The 12298-nt window shown below is 41.2% G+C and overlaps 1 protein-coding gene across 3 annotated transcripts in view; it reads left to right on the top strand.

The window, feature by feature from the left end:
- Positions 1-341: 341 nt before the first annotated feature.
- LOC131105246 (ankyrin repeat and IBR domain-containing protein 1-like) overlaps positions 342-12298 on the top strand; it is a 21418-nt gene continuing 9461 nt past the window's right edge. For 2 of the 3 annotated variants that reach the window (XM_058053161.2, XM_058053159.2), the window contains exons 1-11: positions 342-510; positions 2126-2406; positions 3949-4249; positions 5984-6166; positions 6567-6684; positions 8188-8396; positions 9151-9239; positions 9311-9455; positions 9944-10110; positions 10605-10693; positions 11476-11606. In XM_058053161.2, coding sequence (XP_057909144.2) covers positions 2219-2406; positions 3949-4249; positions 5984-6166; positions 6567-6684; positions 8188-8396; positions 9151-9239; positions 9311-9455; positions 9944-10110; positions 10605-10693; positions 11476-11606 — 1620 coding nt within the window. In that variant the 5' untranslated portion in view covers positions 342-510; positions 2126-2218. Of the gene's footprint in view, positions 511-683; positions 924-2125; positions 2407-3948; positions 4250-5983; positions 6167-6566; positions 6685-8187; positions 8397-9150; positions 9240-9310; positions 9456-9943; positions 10111-10604; positions 10694-11475; positions 11607-12298 lie in introns of those variants that run through there. The other variant, XM_058053160.2, reaches the window with a different exon arrangement.

Genomic DNA, 12298 nt, shown 5'->3' with positions numbered 1-12298 from the left:
AGAAGATATGCAATGAAACCCGGTGAGAGGTCAATTAAAACTTAAAGTAGTAATGAAGCAGAATGTTGAAATATTACACATTCGACCTGTAGAGTTTACCGACCATTAAAAGTTAGGTCAATATCCCCCATGTTGCCATGTTTCACAATAAATAGGCTATCCACATTAGTGACACATTTACGATGGTATACACGCGGACGTATAATTATTTTTACATTACCGGTTTGACACATCAAAGTATGCACGTTTACAACCGACTGCTACTTGCTCCTAATGTCAAGTATGCAACGAAAACGAAACGAAATACCTTTCGGTCTTGGATAGGGGAATTCCAGAAACCTGGCAACCCACGAGCAGCCAGTAGAGAGTTGACAGGCTTTGGGAACAACATCACAACATTCACATTATTCATTACATGGACGAGCGTAGTTTCGATTGCCGTGCATTGTGCCAACGAGTGACAGTTGAGTCACAAGACCGGGGCGTAAAGCAGCTGTATGTGCCACGCGTGTAAGTCAGAAATCATTGTTATCCATTGTTTACAGCGAGTTTGTTAACTGTACGAGCTAAGTTCGCTAGCAGCGAGGCTAGCTTGCTAGCTGACTCGCTATCGTATTCGCTGACGTTAGCCAACGCAGATGCTAGCGTCATGATGTTTTTTGTTCGCATAAAAAACAATACAAGCGGTCAATGTTGCGCAGGGCGATTTGGGGGGGAATGTGTCCATACGTAGAATAATTTTAGCAAACGTTGTTTGAGGTTAGTTGACCGTAGTGCGGTAACGCTGAATAGAAATGTAATTAGGTGTTAACTAAGCGTCCCCGCCGACTGTAGAGTGAACGCAACACGCTAGACAGTAGTCGGCTTGAGGTGGCTGAAATGTCCACAACAAGACAACAGGCCTGCACTAAAAGAGAGAAGAGGCAAGATCGTATTTATAACTGTTGCTGTGAGAGCAGCGAGAGTCAGACTTTGGTGTTTTGGTAGCTTGGTTAATCAGTCATAATAACGTGGGTAGCCACCGTATTGAGTGGTGTTGACTTTTCCCTGTATGCGCTTATGTAACTGTGCAAAGATCATCTGTTTAAAGTCACTAAAAGTGGAACATCACATTTGTTTCGACTGTTCCTGCCTTAACGTGTGGAGCTTTGTGCCTTTGTTTCATTGCCTGCATGTTTAAGACTCACTGGGACAGTTGTTATTGATGTCAAGCAACATTACTGAGAATTAACTTGGCTGGTTTGAAATATGATTAAACTTCTTTGTCAGTCGTGACAGTTACTAGATGCTTTGGTGAGTCTGTTCGTTCACAGTATTCACCCTGTGAACATATACTGTGAAAGTACAGTACAGGGTATCTAATCCAATTAGAATGTTGTGAGTAATTTCTAATGCCAGGTTATAACCATTCTATTGAGATCAATATCAAACCAAAGTGACATGACAAAGACAATCATTTTGATTGATGCGGTTACTGAGAAATATTTTTTTATTTTTTGTAGCTATTGATCTCAGCGGATTGCAACTGTGCCAAATCTGGAATCATAACATTTGTATATGTGGCAGAAAAGAAAACATGTAAAAGCCTTCCTTTTCTAACCATATGGTCCTCTGACGGAGGTGAAGTGCTGACTGTGCACGATGTTCACGATTTGAGGATGTCTTGTCACACGCTGGTTCCTTGGGTGGGATGGGCAGCTTTAGTGGGGGACGGCGGAAGCTCCCGATGATGCCAGCGGAAGTCATGTTCTTCTCTCAGTGTGAGCTTTGTTGGCTCGATGATGATCTACTCAAAACAAAACAAAATGAAGGGGTGGTTAAGCGGCGTTTGTGATCCTGACGCGGCTTGTGGCAGAGCAGCCTCCACGACCTTGGAGATTAAGCGCTTTTCCTTGTGAGTCACGGGGAAGGAAAACTGTTCATACTTGAAGGGCTCTTCTTGAATCAGCGGTAAAAATAGACTTGGCTTAGGAGGCATTTTGGATTGAATTATTCCATGACTGGACAATTTAATTGCATGAAGCTGAGTGAGCATGCCAGATGTTTATTTATTGTGTAGCTAACAAGGGCCTTTTCATCTCGGACTCTGGGAATTTAAACCCATTTTTTTTGTCTTTTTTTTTAGGACTCCCAGTATGTCTGCATGTTGGACTTGAGTAGATAAAAGACCATCCGAGAGGCTGCAACGTCAGATCCCGTACCCGCGACAGGGGAGGAGATGGGGAACACAGCCACCAAGTTCCGTAAGGCTCTCATCAACGGGGATGAGATGCTGGCTTGCCACTTATATGAGAGCAACCTACAGTTCAAAGAAGCTCTGGATCCCAATTCTACATATGGAGAGTCCTACCAGCACAACACTCCGCTTCACTACGCTGCCCGACACGCCATGACACGACTACTCAGGTCAGGATCTCGCCAAGACCATAAAATACAAGTGTACATAATGTAAACATTTCAAAAGATATTTTAACAAGGTGATATGGGGCTTATGGAAGATGGAGGACATTTCCTTCATCGGTTATTAAAACCATTAACGATTATTGCTTATTCCTTTTTTACATATATATAAAAAATCAATTTTAGATGGCATTAAAAATGTAAAAATGTGTTTTTTCCACATTAAGACTCCATTGTACTAAACCGCTTAACTCCAGTGTGCTGATTATATGAAATTGTCCTTTTTCCCCACCAGCCTTACATATTGTTAGAATTCCTTTCAATTCTTCTGTAGTCTTTTATGGTAGTAAATTAGTTGGACCTGATTAGTTTGCGCCCTCTATTGGAAGTAGTGAAAGCTATCTACAACATTAACTTCCACCCGATTGAAAGACTTCTTATTATGTTTATTTTAATTTAATCATCTATTTATCATGCGCAGTTCTCTGTTGTTTTTTCCCTTTCTTGGTGTTGTTTTATTTTTATTGTTAAGGCTTGGCATGCTAACAACATTGTTCATGTCCTGCCTCTCTATATGTTTCTGTCCCATCTGTTTTTCCATGTAGCCATCTGTTATCAGCTCGTAGGAATGTTGCATGCTGGGATGGATTTGGATGGGACTGAAAGAGCTTGCCATCCCACAAGCTAATGTGTTTATTTTAGCTCGTTTAGAGATCTTTCCTCTTTTAAATGTACAATCAGAAGAGGGATTGAATTAGAAGCAAGTGGAGTGGGTTTAGGCTGAAAGGTAAATAGAAACTAGGTTTCCTCGTACAGCCACAGCAAAATACAAACCGCCACACCTTAAAAATGTGTTGTTGTTTTTTGTACTTGAAAACAATGGTAAGTAATATATTATATGGATGGATGTACTATACTCTATATAGATTGACATATTGGCCACTAAATAGTAGCTAAAATGTTTCAGTCAATTGATGACAGCTTGTCACAGACTAAGCCTATCTATGCCAGTGTGTGTGTTGACTCAGGTTTCAATCTCATTCCACTTTCTGGCATCTTTGTTTACATATTTTGCGTGGCTGTCACTGCCTCTGGTGGCAGCTAGCCAGCTCGCTTTTGTCCCAAGGGCAGGCTATAAGCGGCTATCACGTTCATGGGGTACTTGCTAACTTATGTTTTTAAAGTGTCACTTCATCTTGCTATCTTGTCATCATTATAATACTTATGGCTTGTCTTCACAACACCAGTTGTGTGTCTAACTAGTTCACCATAAATGTGCATGTTTAATGTGCATAATTGGCTATGATGCATTGGCAAAAGGTGTGTAAAAAATCTGAAAAGCAAATGAAATATGTTTAGAACTACAATAAACTTTCTCCTTTTTTGTCGTTTTGGTTTAATGTCACATTAATGTCACAGACCCACCAGTGGGTACATTTAGATGGGGGAGAGGTCCACTCAAGCATTGGCTTACAAAGGGAAAATGTAACTAAGGAGCGCTGAGAAAAGGTCACTTTTCACTAGAATTCCTTTCTGTCTTACTTCCAGGTCTTTTCTCCGAAGCAAAGATGGAAATCCGAACAAACGCAATGTGCAGAATGAGACGTCTTTGCATCTTCTCTGCATGGGACCCCTGATCCTGACCTCAGAGGGGGCGCTGCTACCCCGCATCTCACGACCGTATGAAGATGAGCAGCGACGTGCGGAGTGTCTGCAAATCATTCTGGCGTGGACCGGAGCAAAGCTGGACCATGGCGAATACGAGAGGGCTGATATCAATGCCACGGACAATAAGAAAAATACCTGCCTGCACTACGCTGCTGCCTCGGGAATGAAGACTTGTGTGGAGGTAACACGGCCCCTTGTTTTTATTTGCCACACCACTTGGTTTAAAATATTCTCAAGTATGAGCCGTGTATATAGATCAAAAGATCAGGGTTGGGAAGCAAGGGGCACTTTGTTTGAAGCAAAGAAGATAAAAGCAACAGGAATAAACCTGATGTTAATGTGGCCTATTCAGGCGTCATTTTATTAACATTCAATCTAGATGAGTGGCAGGTGTGCTGTCTTGTGTCAAGGCCACTTGTGAGTCCAAGAAAAGGAACAATATTTTGCACTCACAAAATCACAACCATTGAGTATTGGCTAGTATTGGCTAGAATCCTGATGAACAATTAAAACCTACGTCTGGTCAAGGGAACAGCAAAGTTGGATAGCTACAGTACAAGAACATTGAGTAATCAGTCGTATCGTATGGTATTGTATTGTATTACCGACCCAAGCTAAAAGTACATAAAAACACAACCTCGGTACCAAGTTTTTTCATCCAGCAACTAAAAAGGAAACTCATTTTAGGGAAGTTGAAAATTGTATACATAATTTTAGATTCTACGCTTGGGCATTGGGTCCCCCAGAGCTGTGCAGGTTGTCACTGGAATCCTCTTGTAATTCTCCATGATGGCATCACAGCTTCATGCCCATCAGGTGCTCAGTCAGGTTCAGGTGTGAACACTCCATCACCTTTAGCTTCTTCAGCAAGGCACTTGTCATCTGGGAGGCGTTTGGGGTTCGATTCCATGTTGTAAAACTGCAATGCCTTCCAGTTCCCAACGGGACGCTATCATGCTCTGCTTCAGCATGTCACAGTAAATGATGGAATTCATGTTTCCCTCAATGAACCGCAGCTCCCAAGTGCTGACAGCACTCATGCTGCTCCAGACCATGGCCCTGCCAGTAAATCTCAACTGCTGTACTACTCTTAGGGTATTTATGTAAGTTTAATTTTGATAGTATTGTCCCTAAAAGGTAGTATTGTCGAAAAAAGGGTGTCTGAAATCTGAAGGGTGACTCTTGGCACAGTTGTGACGAGCCTATCTGCCGATGTCAGTGGTTCTTAATTACGTTCTGTCAAGCCCCCCCAGGGAAATAAATGTATTCACACACACCCCATTTGAAATAGTATTGAAAAACCGATAATGGTCTATTACTATACTATACTATACTATAAACAATCTATTTATCCATCAGTCTGAACTTGAAACTATACCAAAGAAAATCCAACAAAATGGAGCGCCGTGAAGCATACACACATATGTGCCTGTAGAGTACAATAAATTCATACATGTTGGCAGGACTGTGCTAACATTGAAAGTGTTCCCTGCCTCTCACGCCCCCCATGACAGCTCACTGTTCCAAGCACCGACATACAACAGAACACCAGAAGAACAGGTAGTGCTAGTCCTTATGAACTCTTAGGGCTATTTATCCAATCAGACGCCTGAAGAAAGCAAGTCCAAGAGAAGGTAGAACTCCACTGAAAAAGCACAGTGACTTACCTCTCAATATCATACCTGGTTATTATACATATGTCATGTATTATACATATAATATTCAAGTGTAGGTGTAAGTGTCGGTGTGATGTATACTAAAATAAACAAATAATAAATAACAATAAATAGATAAAAGTCCTGTATTTTGGAAAGCCAAGGCTTCAAGTAACATAACAATACATATATTGACATCTATTCTGTTTGCCCCCCCCCCTTCAAACATTAAAAATGTGCTTTTTTCCCCACTTCTTCAGTTTCTAGTGCAGAGAGACGCAGACCTTTTTGCAGAGAACGAAAACCGCGAGACTCCGTGTGACTGCGCTGAGAAGCAGCACCACAAGGATCTGGCCTTGTGCCTAGAGTCACAGATGGTCTTCTCACTCGCCCCTGAGGCGGAGGGTATAGAGGCAGAGTACGCAGCTCTCGACAGAAGAGAGGTACACCATGTCGTAACATGAGGTGGTAAAATCTACACAGATCATCTGGTGTGATCTTTCACCGTTCTCCTTAATTGTGTCATCTTTCCAAGATGATATTTTCATAGATGCACAGTTTGATTTAACCCAACGTTTGAAGACTTCAGTGTTCTTTTTCTACTTGCACCAAATAGTCTGTCATTGGGTTTGTATTCCTTTAGCTCGCTACAGTTGGATCAAATGTCAGCAAGTAGATATTTTTGTACTTGGTATTGTTTTATCTGTTTTATCTTTCATTATGATAACTATTTCTCATTCCTTGTAATAATTTTTTTTTGCTGCCCTTCGTTCACAATGTTTTCCCTTCCTGTATTTTTTGTCCTTGCCTCCTGTTTCATTGCCCCCCCCACCCCCCACCCAGCTGTACGAGGGCCTGCAACCTCAAGATCTACGCAGGCTGAAAGATATGCTCATAGTGGAGACAGCTGACATGCTGCAAGCACCACTCTTCACTGCAGAGGCACTGCTACGCGCCCATGGTACATTGACACAACACACATCGCAATTATGGACCTCAAATAATAGAATTTTAGCGTTCTGTGAGTAAATAAAGCTGGCAAAATGTGTATTCCGATAACAGAAGCCTGAGCGCTTGTGATCTTTATGCAATAGTGAGTCAGCTATGTGGTCATTGTGGAATAAGGTGGAGCATTTGTACAACATTCCATCACTACAAAAAAGTATCTTAGATTGCTTGCAAGCATTCTTCTGGGTCTTATTAGCTCCACTAAGAATTCTTTGACCTCTTTGTCAGTGTATTTAAGCAGAAGGAATGGCATTTAGGAATTAGAATGGAGATATTTCTGCATTGAATGTGGTATCTGTCTAGTCCTCTTTACACAGAAATGAGTTACAAATGACTAAACATTTTCTACAAAAGCCCACTGATAAAGCTACTATGGACCTTTTATGCAGATGAAGGTTAGGTGGATGTAGCCGTCTGCAAACTCCCAGCTCACACATTTTCTATACAGTTTCCATCCCAATTGACTTATTTCTCAGAGACTGTTACACAGATACAGAAAAATCGCCCATCACCAGATACCACTCACTGCATGAAGTGGATGCTCCGTCCCACCTACCGTTCTGATGGACCAAGAGTCTGCTGTAGAGCTACACTCTGCGTGCTACATATGAGACATACTTTTGGGGTGGCGATGAGAGAAATGACCCCAAAACGATGCTATATTTATTCGCCTCGTCTAACAGGGATATGATATTTTGGGATGTTTTTCATTTCCAGAAGTATTTTTTAATGCCGATGACCTCCTCTCCTCCCTAACTTTTCAACGTATTTTTCCATGTTAGTCTAGTTCTGGTGGCTTGCTTGCCGAGCTGCCCCTGCTTGTCGATGCTTGTGCCAAGCCAAGTTTTGATATAAGGCCAAGTGTGAAAACTTTTTATTTCAACCTAATTTTGATGAAAGCATGGAGATAGGGTCATCCTAAGTGAAGACTTTTAATTGAATGGAGATTGGAGAAATTGTTGCAGTATTCATTATCTAAACGAGGCCATTTAGAGTCCTGGGCGTTAGATTGGTGGTGAAACGTGTCTTGTGGCTGATAATGGCCTAATTGCACAGTTGACCGGGTCGTGTTTCTTATTATAAACAGAGACATTCTTCTGAGGAATTTTGGAATCAAGTACCAGTCACAATGTCTGCAATTTTCTTAAAGAACTCTCAAGCATGTTTGCCTGCCAGTGTAAAAGAGAAAAGCTATTCTGTAAGAGGAAAGCAGGTGGCAGTAGGTCTATGCTGTTGGCTGTTGGAGAGGCTTCAGTGGTTGCCACGGAAATGATATGTCTATGGGCTGCAGCGGATTCACTGGGACAGCAGAGAAGAATAGGGCATAATAAGATCATATTCTCACGTCTTTCTGACTATAATATATGTTTACGTAGTCTTCATTGTCAAACTCTACTATAGTTACTGTGCAACTAGAATGGTATGTTTGAACACTTCTGTCTTTTCTTGACAACAGATTGGGACAGAGAAAAACTCTTAGAGGCTTGGATGACCAATGCAGAGCACTGCTGCCAACGCTCGGGTGTACAGATGCCCAACCCTCCCCCGAGTGGCTGCAACGCCTGGGACACCCTGCCATCACCTCGGACACCACGCACCACCCGCTCCTCTATCACCTCACCAGACCACATCAGTCTCAATACCGCTGATGAAGATTCTTCTTTGGCGAGTGAAGTTCAAATCTAACACACAGTAGCTCTGACCCCCGGGGATTTGTCTTTTTTCTTGCTTACTTGAAAGAAAATTAATCTGCAACTAAGGTCACATAAAAGAATATGTGGATACTAATTAGTAACTAAATTGTTTATTTGTGGCCAGACTATGTAACATATGCACTAAAAAGCCAAATTGTGTAATACATCACCAAAACCATAAACCAGCTGTCTTCCATGATGGTGTTACTACCTTACATGGGTCAAGGCACTGTAAGCGATTCTGTATGTGAACTTAACTGGCATTGAATGCTCTCTTCAGCCAAGAGACTTTATGTCAGCAGTTTTTTTGAATGAGAAGTTAAAGGTTATGTTTGTCAGACATGTTGTTTGGTGTGTCTCTGGGAAGATGTCTTGGACTGTGCCAACAGCGCCAATTGACCAGTGGGGCTACTCCAGCAGCCCGTTTAAAGGTTACAGTCGATTAGATCACATTCTGTTCTTTTACTCTCAGTACTGACATTGTTAACATAAACTGCCTGGTTTGTATGTCTTATGTAATGTTTTGCTGTGTCTGTGTGTTTGTGTTTCATTGCTTTTGAGGTGTGAGGAAATAACTCACAACAGTCGTAGTTCATACACTTGTGGTGGGTGACATGACATAAGGTTACATGCAGGTTTTCAAGATTGATTTAATATATAATTGATACTCTATTACGAGTCTGAGATCCATAAATAATATTAATGTTATTTTTCTTCCCTCACAGTGTGGAATCTGCATGTCTTCCATTTCAGTCTTTGAAGAACCTGTTGACATGTCCTGTGGCCATGATTTCTGCAGAACATGCTGGGAAGGGTATGTGCTTTGCAGATGGTATGCATTGGCCTGAGATGTATCACATTCTCTTCATTTATTGTGTGCAACAGGTTTCTTAATCTAAAGATCCAAGAGGGTGAAGCCCACAACATCCTGTGTCCAGCCTTTGACTGCTACCAACTGGTACCTGTGGAGGTCATCGAGAGTGTGGTGTCCCGAGAGATGGACAAACGCTACCTCCAGTTTGACATCAAGGTGCACCAAAATTGGAACACCCTCTCGATTGCATCCGTTACTAAATAATGAAATCATACCATCACCAACCTGGTCAAGCATTCTATTTCTACTGTTAGGTGTCAAGACAGACTGAAAATGACTTTTAATGGGAGTCAAAGCAAACATCCAAAAGAACTGAGAGACAGTGTTCAATTTGAAAGCAATTTGTATTGTTTAGTGGAACACAATTTATGTTTTGGCCATAACACAGGACATAATACAATTATACTGTATGAGTGATGTTTGGAGTAATGACATTTTACATTCAACAAGAGAAAGGGCAGTTTCACTCGCATAAGAGAAAAACAGAATACCTGTGATCACATTAAGTGTTTATTTGGACCGGAACCTGTTTACGGTGCTTACAGAAACATAGTATTCAAAATAAGTGTGTTAACAATTGCGTGTGCCTCACAATATGTTTATGAATTTCATCACTGTTGTAACTCTTCTTTTCTTGTTGCCAGGCATTTGTGGAGAACAATCCAGCAATTCGCTGGTGTCCCGAGGCTGGCTGTGAAAGGGCAGTGCGGCTGAAGACACACGGCCCCGGGGCGTCCACCTCCGACCCGCTCAGCTTTCCATTGCTTCGGGCACCGGCTGTAGACTGTGGCAAGGGACACCTCTTCTGCTGGTCTGTAATCATTGCCCAGCCACATGATATGATATGATAAGGGGGTTTTCATTCAGTTAATCCCTGGATTATAAGATCATTATATAATTAGGTCCAGATAAATTGCAAATTAATCATTTATATTGGCTGTCAGTCCCTGAAAAGATTTAAAGCTGAGAATGACATGCACACTGCAGAAGTGTGAAAAGATAACGTATAATCTATTACTTCTATACACTCTTAGTAGGTATTCCGTAAAAACTTGTGTGATGAGCTTTTTAACCAACACAATAGTAAAGAAATAACTGTTAAAATTAAGATTATCATTTTGAAGCAGTTAGATAAAGACAATGCACAAAATGTGTGTTAAATGTTGAAATGATTATGTTATGTTCAGCCGCTCCGTCAATGTCAGAACTCTACATTGTAAACTGGAACTAGAATCCTAATGAATTTAAAACTGGTGGAGACTCTGTAATTACAGTAAGTACGATACTGCTGTGTATTCATTCCAGGGAGTGTCAAGGTGAAGCCCATGAGCCCTGTGACTGTGACATCTGGAAGTTATGGCTACAGAAAGTCAATGAGATGAAACCTGAGGAATGTGAGTATTGCTGCTCATTTAATTTTTTGAAGGAGATGATTTGATGTCTAGGCTTTTTCATGTTGTATTCGTTCGACTGCTGTCTTCACCAGCAGCTAAACTGCTTGAGTCTATTGTGATGACAGACTACACCCTGCATGTAAGACAGGGGAACATCACCATTGTTGTGGATGAACAATACATTCTGGATGAAAAAGAAGGCAAACACTATTTTGAGAATGGTGTCTTTTTCTTTAAAATAGGCTTACCGGTAATCTCTCAATGTATTAGATTTCGTTTTTAGTCCAATTTCCATTTTAGGCGATCTTAGCTTTTCATTTTGGCTTTCAACACATCAGAGATTTAGTACTTCCAGCTTTTGAATGTTTACATACAGGGTTATAAAAATAAAACTTTTCCGTAATGAAATGATTGAAAGGAAGAACAGTAGCAAACTGTAGCCGAGTCAAGGGTATTCTACTCGGCATGAAGTTGTATTGCCTGTCTGACAAGTGTTCAATGTGGCCACCACCTGCATCACGGGCAACATCAATGCGATAGGAGACTTCCTCTCAGATACGTATCGGTCTATCAAAAACCTGGAGAACTCCCTTTCAAATGGCCACTAACGCATTCCATACGATGCTTGAGAGCTGATCAATGCGTCATGAAATGGGTTTATTCTTCAGTAACCCTGGAAAATGATGATGATTGTCTACTGTATGTTTTGGAAATTACTGCACCATTTTTTATTGACACATGCTTCTCATTGTTCCATTTACCTTGCTCTCCCCTTGTTGTAGTGGCTGGTGTGAGTGAAGCTTATGAAGATGCCGCCAACTGTTTATGGTTGCTCACAAACTCTAAACCCTGTGCCAACTGCAAATCCCCAATTCAGAAAAATGAGGGTTGCAACCACATGCAGTGTGCGAAGGTAAGTTGTACTTAGATGACACACGGCTCTATAGATACACTTTGTTCTGGTTCTGAGGGCTTGTTGAACACTGTACTGTCTGTAGCCAAAAAAGTATGCTCATACTTAAGAGACATATGTCACATGCTGTGCAAACAGCATTGGCACTCATACTAACAGCTCCCAGCTGCAGAAGGTCTCATTTTGTTAAGTGCTCAGCAAACAGCTTCTATCAGATAAGCGTGTAAGCTCATATTGATCAAATCATAATCAGATCAAAGCATATACAGCAGTATGTTTATTTTATCCTCATCGACAAAATGACAGAATACATAACATTTGCGTAAATATGTATTGTCTTTGGGCCCTGGAGGGTGAAGGCACAGAATTCAAACCATGATGTGAGTCGGGATGATCGCATAAGTTATATCTAAAATTGCATTTGTATTACTGCACAATATTTTCCTTTGAAGCTGAGTTTTTAAAGATCATACAAAAAATACAATGAATGACAACTTGTGCGAGTAATACTGTTAATTGGCAGCGTTTTCTATATCCCATTACTTTCATTCAGCCCTGTGATTGAGTGGTGAGCTCTCCAGGGTGCTAAATCAGCTAGAATAGGCCCCATTGACCCTGAACAGAAGAAGCTGCATCGAGATTGGATGGATAGCTTTCTGTAGACTTAACTGTAGATATGCTCCGAATATAAG

The sequence above is a fragment of the Doryrhamphus excisus genome, linkage group LG5 (assembly GCF_037039965.1).
Source record: "Doryrhamphus excisus strain RoL-2023G ecotype Guam linkage group LG5, RoL_Dexc_Guam_v1.1, whole genome shotgun sequence".
NCBI classification, from domain to species: Eukaryota; Metazoa; Chordata; class Actinopteri; order Syngnathiformes; family Syngnathidae; genus Doryrhamphus; species Doryrhamphus excisus.
Note: the sequence above shows the minus strand (reverse complement) of the source record. Positions and strands in the feature narration are given on the sequence as shown.